This window comes from Melanotaenia boesemani, chromosome 4 (assembly GCF_017639745.1).
Source record: "Melanotaenia boesemani isolate fMelBoe1 chromosome 4, fMelBoe1.pri, whole genome shotgun sequence".
NCBI lineage: Eukaryota > Metazoa > Chordata > Actinopteri > Atheriniformes > Melanotaeniidae > Melanotaenia > Melanotaenia boesemani.
Window position 1 is genome coordinate 1,615,906 of NC_055685.1, and position 20,758 is coordinate 1,636,663.

The 20,758-nt window shown below is 40.9% G+C and overlaps 1 protein-coding gene across 1 annotated transcript in view; it reads left to right on the plus strand.

Annotated features, from left to right (window-relative positions):
• si:ch211-89o9.4 (uncharacterized protein LOC566247 homolog) overlaps positions 1 to 20,758 on the plus strand; it is a 53,841-nt gene that overhangs the window by 14,031 nt on the left and 19,052 nt on the right. The window contains exons 5-13 of the mRNA XM_041982506.1: positions 1,580 to 1,752; positions 2,538 to 2,654; positions 17,776 to 17,942; positions 18,038 to 18,253; positions 18,333 to 18,431; positions 19,938 to 19,972; positions 20,058 to 20,104; positions 20,304 to 20,335; positions 20,414 to 20,533. Of these exons, the coding sequence (XP_041838440.1) occupies positions 1,580 to 1,752; positions 2,538 to 2,654; positions 17,776 to 17,942; positions 18,038 to 18,253; positions 18,333 to 18,431; positions 19,938 to 19,972; positions 20,058 to 20,104; positions 20,304 to 20,335; positions 20,414 to 20,533 (1,006 nt within the window). The remainder of the gene's footprint in view (positions 1 to 1,579; positions 1,753 to 2,537; positions 2,655 to 17,775; positions 17,943 to 18,037; positions 18,254 to 18,332; positions 18,432 to 19,937; positions 19,973 to 20,057; positions 20,105 to 20,303; positions 20,336 to 20,413; positions 20,534 to 20,758) is intronic.

Consider the following 20,758-nt stretch of genomic DNA (forward strand, 5'->3'; position numbering starts at 1 on the left):
AGCACCCGGCCCAGGCTCCACTGAGTCAACATCATCCACATCTGCTGCAATTATTGAAATAATCCAGTTTTCCTCCATGATCAAGAAAGTATTTTTAATTTAATTTTCTTTTTATTTTAATAAAGACTGTTGGATGTTGAGCGGGCTGCTGACATGAGACCATCTTGTTATTGGGTGCAAAGGTTTCTAAAAGGAAAACAACTGGAAAAGAGGGACTTTGTCAAGAACTGAGGCCTCCAGCCATAAGGAAGTAGCTGTATAGGTGCCATGCTGCATTAGCTTAATTACTGTTAACCCATGAATAAAGTGATGAGTCATGCTGTAGACAGGAATGCATGTATTCAGACCAGGCTGAGGAGAACGTGCCTGACCCGAGAACGTGTTGGTAATGAGTTGGTTAGGTTGATAAGTGATGTGTTTAGGTAACCACTAAGGGTAGCCATGATGGAAGTTGAACCAGTCTTCTTACTCAAGATAAGAACTGATCTGACCAGTATCCATGGCAACATGACTGATGAGGAGCAGAGAAGGACATCTGTGGAGGCAGTGAGAATGGAAGCCGATCCTCGTGGAAACGGTGGAATTGTTACTCCCAGCTTGGGACCAAAGCACGTCATGGTGGACCAAGACTAGAACCCAGTTGTGTCTGTAACCCCTGGCAACAGCAGGAAGATCAATCGGAATGCAGCAACTTCCTGCCCAAGCTGCTCTCTGGCTTCCTCGTGTCAAGATGGAGGACAAGGACTGGTGGTGTCACCGCAGGAAAAGAACTGTTACGACACAAAGGGATGAGCAGACTGTTTAAATCTTCCTTCCAAGAATCCGTGGATTTACATCAGGACCAGACTAGGGTCTGGATTTACAGGGGCAGCATGGCTCAGCAATCGCGATACCCTCCAGCAGGACCTGGCTGGCTCTCTAGCCTGGTCCTGATGGGCCATCGTGATACCGTCCAGCGGGACCTGGCTGGCTCTCTAGTCTGGTCCTGATGGGCCATCGTGATACCTTCCAGCGGGACCTGGCTAGCTCTCTAGTCTGGTCCTGATGGGCCATCGTGATACCTCCCAGCGGGACCTGGCTGGCTCTCTAGCCTGGTCCTGATGGGCCATCGTGATACCTTCCAGCGGGACCTGGCTGGCTCTCTAGCCTGGTCCTGATGGGCCATCGTGATACCTTCCAGCGGGACCTGGCTGGCTCTCTAGTCTGGTCCTGATGGGCCATCGTGATACCTTCCAGCAGGATCTGGCTGGCTCTCTAGTCTAGTCCTGATGGGCCATCGTGATACCTTCCAGCAGGATCTGGCTGGCTCTCTAGTCTAGTCCTGATGGGCCATCGTGATACCTTCCAGCGGGACCTGGCTGGCTCTCTAGCCTGGTCCTGATGGGCCATCGTGATACCTCCCAGCTGGACTTTACCTGTGCAGAAACCTGAACTCTTACACAGTTACTGATGCAGCTTGGAGGGAATAAATAGCAGATGTCTTTTCAGGCTGTCACGGGCCTGTTTGCAGTTTTTACTCTCAGGTGGTCTAGGCTAAGCCAACAACTGTAGCTTTGCTTGGTCTGTGTTTTCTTTCCAGTCGAAGTGGCCGATATGGCAGCAGAGCTCTTTGGGATCCCAAGGATGGCTCTCCATTTCAGTCCACATCTCAGCCCCTGTCCCGTTCTCCAAGTCCTCGGCATCGGATGGACACCCACCGTCACAGGAGGGCCTACTCCCCCCACGGTCACCAGAGGCTTTTTCACTACTCCGGTAGGCCTTATTCCCTTCTCTATAAAGTAGAGAAAGAGAGAATTGAGTGATCTCCACCCTCAGAGTCAGAAATGGTAACAGTCAGATGTCCTGTGTAGAGTTTTAGACGGTGGACTAGGCCCTTAATGTTGATGGATGGTATCAGCTAGGGCTGGGCGATATGGCCTAAAAATAAAATCTCAGATTTTTTTATAACCAAATCCGATTTCCGATTTTAATCGATTTTTTGTCTTTTCTTTTACAAAACATAAATAAACTTATTAAAAACATGTATTTGTTTATATAGATGAATGCCAGCAAAAATAAAGCATATAATGTCATAGCTCTTCCACCATATAAACGACTTCATATCTTACATAGAAATATGCAACACAACTGCATCCGTGATCTCTTTCCATCTGGATCCTTACCATACAGGATCCACTGCAGGAATAATTCCCCTGATGAAGGTTGTCTCTTAACTAGGGTTTGAGGGTTAAGTTGACTAAGTTGAGCATTTCTCACTGCAGTTATACACACAGCTAAATCCCAGGCATGAGTGAAGGGTCACTTCTGTCAGACAAACACCGTCCTGGTGTGGACAGAGGGCTAAGTCTGCTGCTAACTAACTATGGAAAAGAATCACGATTTTCATAAAAATAAATCTCCAGAAATGGAAAATTCGATTTATCGAATTTATCGATTAATCGCCCAGCCCTAGTATCAGCTTTCACTGTCCTGTATGGGGCTTGAGATACTCACCGATAAATGTGTCCTCTTACGTCTTCATTTTTGTTCTAACGTAGAACGCAGTCATCGGTTCGTCCACCACCACTCCAGCTCACACAGTCCCCCCTATTCCCACCGAGCATCCTCATCCAACAGAGAGAACTGGTCTGAGAGGGGAACCAGGGAGTCCTCAGGTTAGTCATCCTGATTTTACTTCTTCACACAGCCTGTGCTCTTGTCTCAGTCTTCTGAACAAGATTTCACAAACATTCCATAAGAGTTTAACCCTTAAAACTCCAAACTGCTCCAGATCTCCATCATATCTCCCCGAGGTCCTCCTCCTCCTCCACCAGCAGCAGTGGTGTGTAGCTCTGTGGGGTAAATGTGATGGATAGCTACCCTTTAGATGATCTATGAAGTTTTCCAGGCATTTCTATCCCAGCCAGGAGGTTTACAATCCAGCCACTACATGTAGTTTTATTCAGAGACTATCTGGTAAATCCACAATGATCCATGATAACAGCATTATTTATCACATTCCATCATAAAAACATCACCATCACTGCTATGTTGCTAAGAGACCTCTATTTAGACCTGGACATGATGATGAAGCCACTTCCTGTCAGACTTTCCACCAATCAGAGAGCTTAGATTGACTGTAACGTCCAATCAGGAGCAGCCTAAGATCAACCAGTGAGCAGAAAGTTCTATGTGTGTGTGAAAAGAAGAAAAATAATGCTCCTCTATGGCTGGAATAAAGCCAAGAAGACGTTTCTGATGCACGGTGGCGCCACAAAGCAGCTGAGCTGGAGTTGGTTTAGTGAGGATAGCAGGTAAATAGTAGCAGGAATAACTGGAAATGAGGAAAAAGTGGAAACATGGAAATAGTTTCTGTTGTGTGTTTGTTTCAATAACAATATTTTTCCTCCTAAAAGCCAAGACTTGAGAGAACGATGAGATGAGAAAAGGTTTGGTCACTGTTGATCTGTGTGTTATTTCTACAAAGTTCTGTTAGTAATAAATTCTGCTTTCTTTTTCTGGTCTTTATGCTACTTTATCTATCAATACATTCATTTTACATCGTTTTACCTCCCAGTCTGACAGCTGCTACACACTGGTTTATACTGGGATTAAAAGCTGTTACAGACTGGTTTATACTGGGATTAAAAGCTGCTACAGACTGGTTTATACTGGGATTAAAAGCTGCTACAGACTGGTTTATACTGGGATTAAAAGCTGCTACAGACTGGTTTATACTGGGATTTAAAGCTGCTACAGACTGGTTTATACTGGGATTAAAGGCTGTTACAGACTGGTTTGTACTGGGATTAAAAGCTGCTACAGACTGGTTTATACTGGGATTAAAAGCTGTTACAGACTGGTTTATACTGGGAATAAAAGCTGCTACAGACTGGTTTATACTGGGATTAAAAGCTGCTACAGGCTGGTTTATACTGGGATTAAAAGCTGTTGCAGACTGGTTTATACTGGGATTAAAAGTTGCTACAGACTGGTTTATACTGGGATTAACAGCTGCTACTGACTGGTTTATACTGGGATTAAAAGCTGTTACAGACTGGTTTATACTGGGATTAAAAGCTGCTACAGACTGGTTTATACTGGGATTATAAGCTGCTACAGGCTGGTTTATACTGGGATTAACAGCTGTTACAGACTGGTTTATACTGGGATTAAAAGCTGCTACGGACTGGTTTATACTGGGATTAAAAGCTGCTACAGACTGGTTTATGCTGGGATTAAAAGCTGCTACAGACTGGTTTATACTGGGATTTAAAGCTGCTACAGACTGGTTTATACTGGGATTAAAAGCTGCTACAGACTGGTTTATACTGGGATTAAGAGCTGCTACAGAATGGTTTATACTGGGATTAAGAGCTGCTACAGACTGGTTTATACTGGGATTAAAAGCTGCTTCAGACTGGTTTATACTGGGATTAAAAGCTCCTACAGACTTGTTTATACTGGGATTAAAAGCTGCTACAGACTGGTTTATACTGGGATTGAAAGCTGCTACTGACTGGTTTATACTGGGATTAAAAGCTGCTACAGACTGGTTCATCCTGGGATTAAAAGCTGCTACAGACTGGTTTATACTGGGATTAAAAGCTGCTACAGACTGGTTTATACTGGGATTAAAAGCTGCTACAGACTGGTTTATACTGGGATTTAAAGCTGCTACAGACTGGTTTATACTGGGATTAAAAGCTGTTACAGACTGGTTTATACTGTAATTAAAAGCTGTTACAGACTGGTTTATACTGCGATTAAAAGCTGCTACAGACTGGTTTATACTGGGATTAAAAGCTGCTACAGACTGGTTTATACTGGGATTAAAAGCTGCTACAGACTGGTTTATACTGGGATTAAAAGCTGCTACAGACTGGTTTATACTGGGATTAAAAGCTGCTACAGACTGGTTTATACTGGGATTAAAAGCTGTTACAGACTGGTTTATATTGGGATTAAAAGCTGCTACAGACTGGTTTATGTTGGGATTAAAAGCTGTTACAGACTGGTTTATACTGGGATTAAAATCTGTTACAGACTGGTTTATACTGGGATCACGAGCTGTTACAGACTGGTTTATACTGGGATTAAAAGCTGATACAGACTGGTTTATACTGGGATTAAAAGCTGTTACAGACTGGTTTATACTGGGATTAAAAGCTGTTACAGACTGGTTTATACTGGGATTAAGAGCTGTTACAGACTGGTTTATACTGGGATTAAGAGCTGTTACAGACTGGTTTATACTGGGATTAAAAGCTGCTACAAACTGGTTTATACTGGGATTAAAAGCTGTTACAGACTGGTTTATACTGGGATTAAGAGTTGTTCCAGACTGGTTTATACTGGGATTAAGAGCTGTTACAGACTGGTTTATACTGGGATTTAAAAGCTGTTACAGACTGGTTTATACTGGGATTAAACGCTGCTTCAGACTAGTTTATACTGGGATTAAAAGCAGCTACAGACTGGTTTATTCTGGGATTAAACACTGCTACAGACTGGTTTATGATGGGATTTAAGGCTGCTTCAGACTGGTTTATACTGGGATTAAGAGCTGTCACAGACTGGTTTATACTGGGATTAAGAGCTGTTACAGACTGGTTTATACTGGGATTAAAAGCTGTTACAGACTGGTTTATCCTGGGATTAAACGCTGCTTCAGACTGGTTTATACTGGGATTAAAAGCAGCTACAGACTGGTTTATACTGGGATTAAACGCTGCTACAGACTGGTTTATACTGGGATTGAAAGCTGCTACAGACTGGTTTATACTGCGATTAAAAGCTGTTACAGACTGGTTTATACTGGGATTAAGAGCTGTTACAGACTGTTTATACTGGGATTAAAAGTTGCTACAAACTGGTTTATACTGGGATTAAAAGCTGTGATAGACTGGTTTGTACTGGGATTAAGAGCTGTTACAGACTGGTTCATACTGGGATTAAAAGTTGTTACAGACTGGTTTATACTGGGATTAAGAGCTGTTACAGACTGGTTTATACTGGGATTAAAAGCGGCTACAGACTGGTTTATACTGGGATTAAAAGCTGTTACAGACTGGTTTATACTGGGATTAAGAGCTGTTACAGACTGGTTTATACTAGGATTAAAAGTTGCTACAGACTGGTTTATACTGGGATTAAAAGCTGCTTCAGACTGGTTTATACTGGGATTAAAAGCAGCTACAGACTGGTTTATACTACGTTTAAAAGCTGCTACAGACTGGTTTATGTTGGGATTAAAAGCTGTTACAGACTGGTTTATACTGGGATTAAAATCTGTTACAGACTGGTTTATACTGGGATCACGAGCTGTTACAGACTGGTTTATACTGGGATTAAAAGCTGATACAGACTGGTTTATACTGGGATTAAAAGCTGTTACAGACTGGTTTATACTGGGATTAAAAGCTGTTACAGACTGGTTTATACTGGGATTAAGAGCTGTTACAGACTGGTTTATACTGGGATTAAGAGCTGTTACAGACTGGTTTATACTGGGATTAAAAGCTGCTACAAACTGGTTTATACTGGGATTAAAAGCTGTTACAGACTGGTTTATACTGGGATTAAGAGTTGTTCCAGACTGGTTTATACTGGGATTAAGAGCTGTTACAGACTGGTTTATACTGGGATTTAAAAGCTGTTACAGACTGGTTTATACTGGGATTAAACGCTGCTTCAGACTAGTTTATACTGGGATTAAAAGCAGCTACAGACTGGTTTATTCTGGGATTAAACACTGCTACAGACTGGTTTATGATGGGATTTAAGGCTGCTTCAGACTGGTTTATACTGGGATTAAGAGCTGTCACAGACTGGTTTATACTGGGATTAAGAGCTGTTACAGACTGGTTTATACTGGGATTAAAAGCTGTTACAGACTGGTTTATCCTGGGATTAAACGCTGCTTCAGACTGGTTTATACTGGGATTAAAAGCAGCTACAGACTGGTTTATACTGGGATTAAACGCTGCTACAGACTGGTTTATACTGGGATTGAAAGCTGCTACAGACTGGTTTATACTGCGATTAAAAGCTGTTACAGACTGGTTTATACTGGGATTAAGAGCTGTTACAGACTGGTTTATACTGGGATTAAAAGTTGCTACAAACTGGTTTATACTGGGATTAAAAGCTGTGATAGACTGGTTTGTACTGGGATTAAGAGCTGTTACAGACTGGTTCATACTGGGATTAAAAGTTGTTACAGACTGGTTTATACTGGGATTAAGAGCTGTTACAGACTGGTTTATACTGGGATTAAAAGCGGCTACAGACTGGTTTATACTGGGATTAAAAGCTGTTACAGACTGGTTTATACTGGGATTAAAAGCTGATACAGACTGGTTTATACTGGGATTAAAAGCTGTTACAGACTGGTTTATACTGGGATTAGAAGCTGCTACAGACTGGTTTATACTGGGATTAAAAGCTGCTACAGACTTGTTTATACTGGGATTAAAAGCTGCTACAGACTGGTTTATACTGGGATTAACAGCTGCTACTGACTGGTTTATACTTGGATTAAAAGCTGCTACAGACTGGTTTATACTGGGATTAACAGCTGTTACAGACTGGTTTATACTGGGATTAAGAGCTGTTACAGACTGGTTTATACTGAGAGTAAAAGCTGCTACAGACTGGTTTATACTGAGATTAAAAGCTGCTACAGACTGGTTTATACTGGGATTAAGAGCTGTTACAGACTGGTTTATACTAAGATTAAAAGCTGCTACAGACTGGTTTATACTGGGATTAAAAGCTCCTACAGACTGTTTTATACAGGGATTAAAAGCTGCTACAGACTGGTTTATACTGGAATTAAAAGCTGCTACAGACTGGTTTATACTGGGATTAAAAGGTGCTACAGACTGGTTTATCCTGGGGTTTAAAGCTGCTACAGACTGGTTTATACTGGGATTAAAAGCTGCTACAGACTGGTTTATACTGGGATGAAAAGCTGTTACAGACTGGTTTATACTGGGATTAAAAGCTGTTGCATACTGTTTTATACTGGGACTAAAAGCTGCTACAGACTGGTTTATACTGGGATTAAGAGCTCTTACAGACTGGTTTATACTGGGATTAAAAGATGTTACAGACTGGTTTATACTGGGATTAAAAGCTGTTACAGACTGGTTAATACTGGGATTAAAAGCTGTTACAGACTGGTTTATACTGGGATTAAGAGCTGTTACAGACTGGTTTATACTGGGATTAAAAGCTGTTACAGACTGGTTTATACTGAGATTAAAAGCTGCTACAGACTGGTTTATACTGGGATTAAGAGCTGTTACAGACTGGTTTATACTGAGATTAAAAGCTGCTACAGACTGGTTTATACTGGGATTAACAGCTCCTACAGACTGTTTTATACTGGGATTAAAAGCTGCAACAGACTGGTTTATACTGGAATTAAAAGCTGCTACAGACTGGTTTATACTGGGATTAAAAGCTGCTACAGACTGGTTTATACTGGGATTAAAAGCTGCTACAGACTGGTTTATACTGGGATTAAGAGCTGTTACAGACTGTTTTATACTGGGATTAAAAGCTGCTACAGACTGGTTTATGCTGGGATTAAAAGCTGCTACAGACTGGTTTATACTGGGATTAAAAGCTGCTACAGACTGGTTTATACTGGGATTAAAAGCTGCTACAGACTGGTTTATACTTGGATTAAACGCTGCTACAGACTTTTTTATACTGGGACTAAAAGCTGCTACAGACTGGTTTATACTGGGATTATAAACTGCTACACACTGGTTTATACTGGGAATAAAAGCTGCTACAGACTGGTTTATACTGGGATTAAAAGCTGCTACAGACTGGTTTATACTGGGATTAAGAACTGTTACAGACTGGTTTATACTGGGATTAAAAGCTGCTACAGACTGGTTTCTACTGGGATTAAGAGCTGTTACAGACTGGTTTATACTGGGATTAAGAGCTGTTATAGACTGGTTTATACTGGGATTAAGAGCTGTTACAGACTGGTTTATACTGGGATTAAAAGCTGTTACAGACTGGTTTATACTGGCATTAAACGCTGCTTCAGACTAGTTTATACTGGGATTAAAAGCAGCTACAGACTGGTTTATACTGGGATTAAGAGCTGTTACAGACTGGTTTATACTGGGATTAAACGCTGTTACAGACTGGTTTATACTGGGATTAAAAGCTGTTACACACTGGTTTATACTGGGATTAAAAGCTGCTACAGACTGGTTTATACTGGGATTAAAAGCTGTTGCAGACACGTTTATACTGGGATTAAAAGCAGCTACAGACTGGTTTATACTGGGATTAAAAGCTGTTACAGACTGGTTTATACTGGGATTAAAAGCTGTTACAGACTGGTTTATACAGGGACTCAAAGCTGCTACAGACTGGTTTATACTGGGATTAAAAGCAGCTACAGACTGGTTTATACTGGGATTAAACGCTGCTACAGACTGGTTTATACTGGGATTAAAAGCTGCTACAGACTGTTTTATACTGGGATTAAAAGCTGCTACAGACTGGTTTATACTGGGATTAAAAGCTGCTACAGACTTGTTTATACTGGGATTAAAAGCTGCTACACACTGGTTTATACTGGGAATAAACGCTGCTATAGACTGGTTTATACTGGGATTAAAAGCTGTTACAGACTGTTTTATACTGGGATTAAAAGCTGCTACAGACTGGTTTATGCTGGGATTAAAAGCTGCTACAGACTGGTTTATACTGGGATTAAAAGCTGCTACAGACTGGTTTATACTGGGATTAAAAGCTGTTACAGACTGGTTCATACTGGGATTAAGAGCTGTTACAGACTGTTTTATACTGGGATTAAAAGCTGCTACAGACTGGTTTATGCTGGGATTAAAAGCTGCTACAGACTGGTTTATACTGGGATTAAAAGCTGCTACAGACTGGTTTATACTGGGATTAAAAGCTGCTACAGACTGGTTTATACTTGGATTAAAAGCTGCTACAGACTGGCTTATACTGGGACTAAAAGCTGCTACAGACTGGTTTATACTGGGATTATAAACTGCTACACACTGGTTTATACTGGGAATAAAAGCTGCTACAGACTGGTTTATCCTGGGATTAAAAGCTGTTACAGACTGGTTTATACTGGGATTAAGAGCTGTTACAGACTGGTTTATACTGGGATCAAAAGCTGCTACAGACTGGTTTATACTGGGATTATAAACTGCTACACACTGGTTTATACTGGGAATAAAAGCTGCCACAGACTGGTTTATACTGGGATTAAGAGCTGTTACAGACTGTTTTATACTGGGATTAAAAGCTGCTACAGACTGGTTTATGATGGGATTAAAAGCTGCTACAGACTGGTTTATACTGGGATTAAAAGATGCTACAGACTGGTTTATACTGGGATTAAAAGCTGCTACAGACTGGTTTATACTTGGATTAAAAGCTGCTACAGACTGGCTTATACTGGGACTAAAAGCTGCTACAGACTGGTTTATACTGGGATTATAAACTGCTACACACTGGTTTATACTGGGAATAAAAGCTGTTACAGACTGGTTTATCCTGGGATTAAAAGCTGTTACAGACTGGTTTATACTGGGATTAAGAGCTGTTACAGACTGGTTTATACTGGGATTAAAAGCTGCTACAGACTGGTTTATACTGGGATTATAAACTGCTACACACTGGTTTATACTGGGAATAAAAGCTGCCACAGACTGGTTTATACTGGGATTAAAAGCTGTTACAGACTGGTTTATACTGGGATTAAAAGCTGTTACAGACTGGTTTATACTGGGATTAAGAGCTGTTACAGACTGGTTTATACTGGGACTAAAAGCTGCTCCAGTCTGGTTTATACTGGGATTATGACCTGCTACACACTGGTTCATACTGGGAATAAAAGCTGCTACAGACTGGTTTATACTGGGATTAAAAGCTGTTACAGACTGGTTTATACTGGGATTAAAAGCTGTTACAGACTGGTTTATACTGAGAGTAAAAGCTGCTACAGACTGGTTTATACTGGGATTAAAAGCTGCTACAGACTGGTTTATACTGGGATTAAGAGCTGTTACAGACTGGTTTATACTGGGATTAAAAGCTGCTACAGACTGGTTTCTACTGGGATTAAGAGCTGTTACAGACTGGTTTATACTGGGATTGAATGCTGTTACAGACTGGTTTATACTGGGATTAAAAGCTGTTACAGACTGGTTTATACTGGGATTAAGAGCGGCTACAGACTGGTTTATACTGGGATTAAAAGCTGTTACAGACTGGTTTATACTGGGATTAAGAGCTGTTACAGACTGGTTTATACTGGGATTAAAAGTTGCTACAAACTGGTTTATACTGGGATTAAAAGCTGTTACAGACTGGTTTATACTGGGATTAAAAGCTGCTACAGACTGGTTTATACTGGGATTAAGAACTGTTACAGACTGGTTTATACTGGGATTAAAAGCTGCTACAGACTGGTTTCTACTGGGATTAAGAGCTGTTACAGACTGGTTTATACTGGGATTAAGAGCGGCTACAGACTGGTTTATACTGGGATTAAAAGCTGTTACAGACTGGTTTATACTGGGATTAAGAGCTCCTACAGATTGTTTATACTGGGATTAAAAGTTGCTACAAACTGGTTTATACTGGGATTAAAAGCTGTTACAGACTGGTTTATACTGGGATTAAGAGCTGTTACAGACTGGTTTATACTGGGATTAAGAGCTGTTACAGACTGGTTTATACTGGGATTAAAAGCTGTTACAGACTGGTTTATACTGGGATTTAAAGCTGTTACAGACTGGTTCATACTGGGATTAAGAGCTGTTACAGACTGGTTTATACTGGGATTAAGAGCGGCTACAGACTGGTTTATACTGGGATTAAAAGCTGTTACAGACTGGTTTATACTGGGATTAAGAGCTGTTACAGACTGGTTTATACTGGGATTAAAAGTTGCTACAAACTGGTTTATACTGGGATTAAAAGCTGTTACAGACTGGTTTATACTGGGATTAAGAGCTGTTATAGACTGGTTTATACTGGGATTAAGAGCTGTTACAGACTGGTTTATACTGGGATTAAAAGCTGTTACAGACTGGTTTATACTGGCATTAAACGCTGCTTCAGACTAGTTTATACTGGGATTAAAAGCAGCTACAGACTGGTTTATACTGGGATTAAACGCTGTTACAGACTGGTTTATACTGGGATTAAAAGCTGTTACACACTGGTTTATACTGGGATTAAAAGCTGCTACAGACTGGTTTATACTGGGATTAAAAGCTGTTGCAGACACGTTTATACTGGGATTAAAAGCAGCTACAGACTGGTTTATACTGGGATTAAAAGCTGTTACAGACTGGTTTATACTGGGATTAAAAGCTGTTACAGACTGGTTTATACAGGGACTCAAAGCTGCTACAGACTGGTTTATACTGGGATTAAAAGCAGCTACAGACTGGTTTATACTGGGATTAAACGCTGCTACAGACTGGTTTATACTGGGATTAAAAGCTGCTACAGACTGTTTTATACTGGGATTAAAAGCTGCTACAGACTGGTTTATACTGGGATTAAAAGCTGCTACAGACTTGTTTATACTGGGATTAAAAGCTGCTACACACTGGTTTATACTGGGATTAAAAGCTGTTACAGACTGTTTTATACTGGGATTAAAAGCTGCTACAGACTGGTTTATGCTGGGATTAAAAGCTGCTACAGACTGGTTTATACTGGGATTAAAAGCTGCTACAGACTGGTTTATACTGGGATTAAAAGCTGTTACAGACTGGTTTATACTGGGATTAAGAGCTGTTACAGACTGTTTTATACTGGGATTAAAAGCTGCTACAGACTGGTTTATGCTGGGATTAAAAGCTGCTACAGACTGGTTTATACTGGGATTAAAAGCTGCTACAGACTGGTTTATACTGGGATTAAAAGCTGCTACAGACTGGTTTATACTTGGATTAAAAGCTGCTACAGACTGGCTTATACTGGGACTAAAAGCTGCTACAGACTGGTTTATACTGGGATTATAAACTGCTACAGACTGGTTTATACTGGGAATAAAAGCTGCTACAGACTGGTTTATCCTGGGATTAAAAGCTGTTACAGACTGGTTTATACTGGGATTAAGAGCTGTTACAGACTGGTTTATACTGGGATTAAAAGCTGCTACAGACTGGTTTATACTGGGATTATAAACTGCTACACACTGGTTTATACTGGGAATAAAAGCTGCCACAGACTGGTTTATACTGGGATTAAGAGCTGTTACAGACTGTTTTATACTGGGATTAAAAGCTGCTACAGACTGGTTTATGATGGGATTAAAAGCTGCTACAGACTGGTTTATACTGGGATTAAAAGCTGCTACAGACTGGTTTATACTGGGATTAAAAGCTGCTACAGACTGGTTTATACTTGGATTAAAAGCTGCTACAGACTGGCTTATACTGGGACTAAAAGCTGCTACAGACTGGTTTATACTGGGATTATAAACTGCTACACACTGGTTTATACTGGGAATAAAAGCTGTTACAGACTGGTTTATCCTGGGATTAAAAGCTGTTACAGACTGGTTTATACTGGGATTAAGAGCTGTTACAGACTGGTTTATACTGGGATTAAAAGCTGCTACAGACTGGTTTATACTGGGATTATAAACTGCTACACACTGGTTTATACTGGGAATAAAAGCTGCCACAGACTGGTTTATACTGGGATTAAAAGCTGTTACAGACTGGTTTATACTGGGATTAAAAGCTGTTACAGACTGGTTTATACTGGGATTAAGAGCTGTTACAGACTGGTTTATACTGGGACTAAAAGCTGCTCCAGACTGGTTTATACTGGGATTATGACCTGCTACACACTGGTTCATACTGGGAATAAAAGCTGCTACAGACTGGTTTATACTGGGATTAAAAGCTGTTACAGACTGGTTTATACTGGGATTAAAAGCTGTTACAGACTGGTTTATACTGAGAGTAAAAGCTGCTACAGACTGGTTTATACTGGGATTAAAAGCTGCTACAGACTGGTTTATACTGGGATTAAGAGCTGTTACAGACTGGTCTATACTGGGATTAAAAGCTGCTACAGACTGGTTTCTACTGGGATTAAGAGCTGTTACAGACTGGTTTATACTGGGATTGAATGCTGTTACAGACTGGTTTATACTGGGATTAAAAGCTGTTACAGACTGGTTTATACTGGGATTAAGAGCGGCTACAGACTGGTTTATACTGGGATTAAAAGCTGTTACAGACTGGTTTATACTGGGATTAAGAGCTGTTACAGACTGGTTTATACTGGGATTAAAAGTTGCTACAAACTGGTTTATACTGGGATTAAAAGCTGTTACAGACTGGTTTATACTGAGATTAAGAGCTGTTACAGACTGGTTTATACTGGGATTAAGAGCTGTTACAGACTGGTTTATATTGGGATTAAAAGCTGTTACAGACTGGTTTATACTGGGATTTACAGCTGTTACAGACTGGTTTATACTGAGATTAAAAGCTGCTACAGACTGGTTTATACTGGGATTAAAAGCTCCTACAGACTGTTTTATACTGGGATTAAAAGCTGCTACAGACTGGTTTATATTGGAATTTAAAGCTGCTACAGACTGGTTTATACTGGGATTAAAAGGTGCTACAGACTGGTTTATACTGGGATTAAAAGCTGCTACAGACTGGTTTATACTGGGATTTAAAGCTGCTACAGACTGGTTTATACTGGGATTAAAAGCTGCTACAGACTGGTTTATACTGGGATTAAAAGCTGCTACAGACTGGTTTATACTGGGATTCAAAGCTGCTACAGACTGGTTTATACTGGGACTTAAAGCTGCTACAGACTGGTTTATACTGGGATTAAAAGCTGTTACAGACTGGTTTATACTGGGATTAAGAGCTGTTACAGACTGTTTTATACTGGGATTAAAAGCTGCTACAGACTGGTTTATGCTGGGATTAAAAGCTGCTACAGACTGGTTTATACTGGGATTTAAAGCTGCTACAGACTGGTTTATACTGGGATTAAAAGCTGCTACAGACTGGTTTATACTTGGATTAAAAGCTGCTACAGACTGGTTTATACTGAGACTAAAAGCTGCTACAGACTGGTTTATACTGGGATTATAAACTGCTACACACTGGTTTATACTGGGAATAAAAGCTGCTACAGACTGGTTTATACTGGGATTAAGAGCTGTTACAGACTGGTTTATCCTGGGATTAAGAGCTGTTACAGACTGGTTTATACTGGGATTAAGAGCTGCCACAGACTGGTTTATACTGGGATTATGAACTGCTACACACTGGTTTATACTGGGAATAAAAGCTGCTACAGACTGGTTTATACTGGGATTAAAAGCTGTTACAGACTGGTTTATACTGGGATTAAAAGCTGTTACAGACTGGTTTATACTGGGATAAAGAGGTGTTACAGACTGGTTTATACTGGGACTAAAAGCTGCTACAGACTGGTTTATACTGGGATTATAAACTGCTACACAATGGTTTATACTGGGAATAAGAGCTGCTACAGACTGGTTTATACTGGGATTAAAAGCTGTTACAGACTGGTTTATACTGGGATTAAAAACTGTTACAGACTGGTTTATACTGGGATTAAGAGCTGTTACAGACTGGTTTATACTGGGATTAAGAGCTGTTACAGACTGGTTTATACTGGGATTCAAAGCAGCTACAAACTGGTTTATACTGGGATTATAAACTGCTACAGACTGGTTTATACTGGGAATAAAAGCTGCTACAGACTGGTTTATACTGGGATTAAAAGCTGTTACAGACTGGTTTATACTGGGATTAAAAGCTGTTACAGACTGGTTTATACTGGGATTAAAAGCTGCTACAGACTGGTTTATACTGGGATTATCAACTGCTACACACTGGTTTATACTGGGAATAAAAGCTGCTACAGACTGGTTTATACTGGGATTAAAATCTGTTACAGACTGGTTTTTACTGGGATTAAAAGCTGTTACAGACTGGTTTATACTGGGATTAAGAGCTGTTACAGACTGGATTATACTGGGACTAAAAGGTGCTACAGGCTGGTTTCTACTGGGAGTATAAACTGCTACACCCTGGTTTATACTGGGATTAAAAGCTGCTACAGACTGGTTTATACTGGGATTAAAAGCTGCTACAGACTGGTTTATACTGGGATTAAGAGCTGCTACAGACTGGTTTATACTGGGATTAAAAGCTGATACAGACTGGTTTATACTGGGATTAAAAGCTGCTACAGACTGGTTTATACTGGGATTAAAAGCTGCTACAGACTGGTTTATACTGGGATTAAGAACTGTTACACACTGGTTTATACTGGGGTTAAACGCTGTTACAGACTGGTTTATACTGGGATTAAAAGCTGTTACACACTGGTTTATACTGGGATTAAAAGCTGCTACAGACTGGTTTATACTGGGATTAAAAGCTGTTGCAGACACGTTTATACTGGGATTAAAAGCAGCTACAGACTGGTTTATACTGGGATTAAAAGCTGTTACAGACTGGTTTATACTGGGATTAAAAGCTGTTACAGACTGGTTTATACAGGGACTAAAAGCTGCTACAGACTGGTTTATACTGGGACTAAAAGCTGCTACAGACTGGTTTATACTGGGATTGAACGCTGCTACAGACTGGTTTATACTGGGATTAAAAGCTGCTACAGACTGGTTCATACTGGGATTAAAAGCCTCTACAGACTGGTTTATACTGGGACTAAAAGCTGCTACAGACTGGTTCATACTGGGATTAAAAGCTGCTACAGACTGGTTTATACTGGGACTAAAAGCTGCTACAGACTGGTTTATACTGGGATTAAAAGCTGCTACAGACTGGTTTATACTGGGATTAAAAGCTGTTACAGACTGGTTTATACTGGGACTAAAAGCTGCTACAGACTGGTTTGTACTGGGATTAAAAGCTGCTACAGACTGGTTTATACTGGGATTAAAAGCTGTACAAACTGGTTTATACTGGGATTAAGAACTGCTACAGACTGGTTTATAATGGGAATTAAAGCAGCTACAGACTGGTTTATACTGGGATTAAAAGCTGCTACAGACTGGTTTATACTGGGATTTAAAGATGCTACAGACTGGTTTTTTTCTCCGGTTAGCCTCACTGGTTGGTGGTTTTCTTCTGGCTCCACAGCTGTTCGGTCCCTTGAGCTCCTTCATTTTTCATGTCGAAATGTTTTAACTTTCACTATTAAACATGGTCCTGAGTTCTACTGCTGTTTTTCTTCCATCTGGCTCCACCAAATGTTAAATCACCATTATTTAGGATGTTTTTATGACCACGTTTCTTCCTGTAAGACGATGGTTCCCACCATCCTTCCAGTTTTAATGATGACATTGGACATCTTTGAACCATGTTCTAGTAGCTTCTGCTTCTCCTGGGATGTTTCCTCTGCTTGATACCGATGATCTGGACCAGACCAAACATCTTCTCCACGACCACAGATGTTTCTTTCCTCATGGTTGTTTCAGACATGAGAAGCTGCTCGTTGAACAGTTGGGGTTAAATAACTAGTTGCAGCTGGAAGATGTTCATCCTGCAGGAATCATCCAATAGGAGGCTCCCACCTGTTAGCTTAGTTAAATCCAGATGGACACTTCTGTGTTTTTTCTTTTTTTTTGGAAGTGCAGTGTGTAGCTGTGGATTATCAGAAGAGAAATGTCCCATTCATCTTCTCCTCCTGTGTGTTTGTTTCTGATGTATGGCGCCTCTACAGGGAGTTTTCCTCGCGGTGGTCTGAAGCGCCCACATGATGGTTTATCTAAGAGCTCTGCTGATAGCGGCCATGCTTCATCTTCCTTTGCAGCAGGTCTCAGCTCCAAACACCCTCCTTCTAAAAGTGTGAAGGGCGCGACGAAGCCAACAGTCAGAACTACCAAGACGGTGCGCACCGAGGCCCCAGACATTACTCTCAGCAAAGTTGTTAACATCATGAAGTGTTTGTGGTCGTGGAATAAAATTAAGCTGTTTGTGTCCAGTCTGTTAAACCTCCACCAGCCAAGAAGAAGAAGAAAGTGGTGACCCCAGCCTCCCAGAGCTCCGGTGTTGCAGATCGCCTGGTTTATCTGACAGGCATCCCAATGGATGCCACAGAACAGGAAGTTACTGACTTGGTCGGGTCCTTTGGAAAGATTAATAACGTGATCCTGATGCCGTGCTCTGAGGAAGAGAGTGAGAAGCACCAAGGGCAGAGGGTAAGTTTACCTATGAGCGATGCAGCTGAGGCCATGGTTTCTGTCTCAGGGACATGACTGACGTCCACGCTTGTTGCAGGCGTCTGTTTGCATGGTGAAGGCCGAGGACGCCCAGGCACTGGCTTCCTCTGCCAGCCTCTGTATCAGAGAGAAGGAAATCACAGCTTCAGTAGCCAAGGTATGAGGACGGGGTCCTGTCCTCGTGTCTGCTGGAGCCTTTCAGGACATTTAACTGCAAATCTGAGACAGACCTGGGATTAAATTTAGTCCTTTTCTCCACCTGGAGGGTTTCATAGCTGTAAACAATTTGACATTTTCCTCTTTCACACACTCACACACACACACACACACAAACTGCTTTCCAATAACCTGATGGCATCTGAAGCCCTCATCCATGTGTGAATGGCAGCCCCTAGTCCTCAGATATCTCAGGTCAGATTTGAGGTGGGCGTGGTTAACACAGAACAGAGACAAGCGGGGTTAGGGTTAACCCTTTCCCCTGACGCGAGGGTGAATGATAGCTTTAATACACAGCTGATTGAGGTGGTGAGAAAGTATGTAAATGCAAACAACGCGTAGCATTTAAATACACAACACTGCTGCGTCGGGCCAAGCTTCTTATGGAGGATGAATTAATCAGACCAGTACGAACATTTTTCTTTTTCTTTTAGCCTCAAGGACAAAATTCTGGCTTCTCATGGAGAATGTAACAAACTTTAATCAGTAACGTAAACGTATAGCTTTCACACAGCTGCGCTAATGTGAGATGTGAACAGCTGTTCACGAGAATGTGACCGGGTGAATTATTAAATCAATAAATAACAGCATTTAGCCATTCCTCCTCCCTGACTTTAGCCCTGATCATTAGCTCCATCACCAATTTCTTCACCATTTCAGCCAAAATGCTTTCTGGCTATATGTCCCATATTATTATCGTTATTGTTATTATTATTATTATTGTTAATCGGAACAGAGCTGGACTGTGGTGGATAAAACATTTCAGATGGAAACTCAAGCAGGCGGTTTACTGTTTGATAAAAGGTTGATGTGTAAACCTGTAATAGATTAAATGTTACTTTAAACGAGCATATCGGATTTATTATAAACTACGTGCATAGTGACACCACTTCCTGTTGAACGTAATAGTGACCGATCTCACCAAACCTCGGTAAGTCATACGAGTCGAGTCACGTTACAGGAAATAAGGACATTTAAAAAATCGATCTCCAGTTTTATGAATCGATATTCGGTTTATTTAATTTGAATCGATTAAAAATTTATGAATCAATTTTTTTTCCCAACCCTACCTAATACTATCCCTAATACGCAACCCGTCCCTAATACCTGTCCCTAATACCCGTCTCTAATACCCGTCCCCATACCCGTCCCTAATACCCGTCCCTAATAACCAAAGAAAACCAACCAGGAGAACCTTGGTTCAGCATGTTATCTTACAGTCAGCTGTTTTCATGGTCTCCATCCTGCGTTCTCCGGAGACAGAAGAGCTACAACCAGCAATTTATTACATGTTTTTTTAGCATTTTTTTATTTTTCCTTTTTTTTTTTTTTTTTGCTTGAAATGAATGGGAATAAAGTTGAGATAAGCAGTGGAACCAGGTATTGTGGATCACATGCAGGTGTGCCAGTGTGATTTTTTGTGTAACGTGTATTTTTCTTCTTGCAGAAGCCTAAAGATGGAGCATCTTCCGATGCCAACAGGTATGTCAAAGTTTTTCATTATTTTTACTCTGCTGATCTCAGTCATTCACTGCAGACCCAGTTAGTCCCACTCCTCTCTTCACAGCAAACCGGCTCCAGACCAGGACAAAGGTGTAGCTGGGAAAGGCTCCGGTAGGAATCTGTGCTCTATGCTCGTGTAAAGAAACCACTTAAAGCGTTAAAATGATGAGAAATTATACCAGCTGTGACAAAGAGGATTGCTATCATCCTCCTTTAACAACAAACTGAAGTTGTTTTTATTTCCAGGCTTTTAAATTGAACTAGATTTGTTGAAGATGTTTTTAAAGCTCTTTCTTCTCTAATCCATCAGAAGGTGAGGCTGACAACAAGGCTGAAGATCAGGTACATGATCCAGTACATACCATCTCCTTTACTTACCAGATAAAGCTCGTTTTTACCTCATCATTATGTCTTTAACAGAAGTGTAAGGTGCTGATCACAGGACTTCCTGAGTCTGGTTGGTCAGAGAGTGATGTCGCACAGCTTGTCCAGTCCTTCGAGACGCCGTCTGACATCATCCTGGCAGCACGCATCGGAAAGGTTAGCATCAGCACGATGCGATGGTCTGGAGAAGGTCTGGCCTCCTGGCTCCCAGTTTCTTTCTAAGAACTTAGAAAGAAAGGTGTAGAAACCATCCTTACAACTTCAGATTTGATTAAAAGTGTGACTTCAGCTGTAAAAATACAGCTCTGGGTTAGGGAGTGGAGCAGCCTCACATCTAACGCACCACAAAGATGTAGAACTATCAGGTAAATATTTGTTATG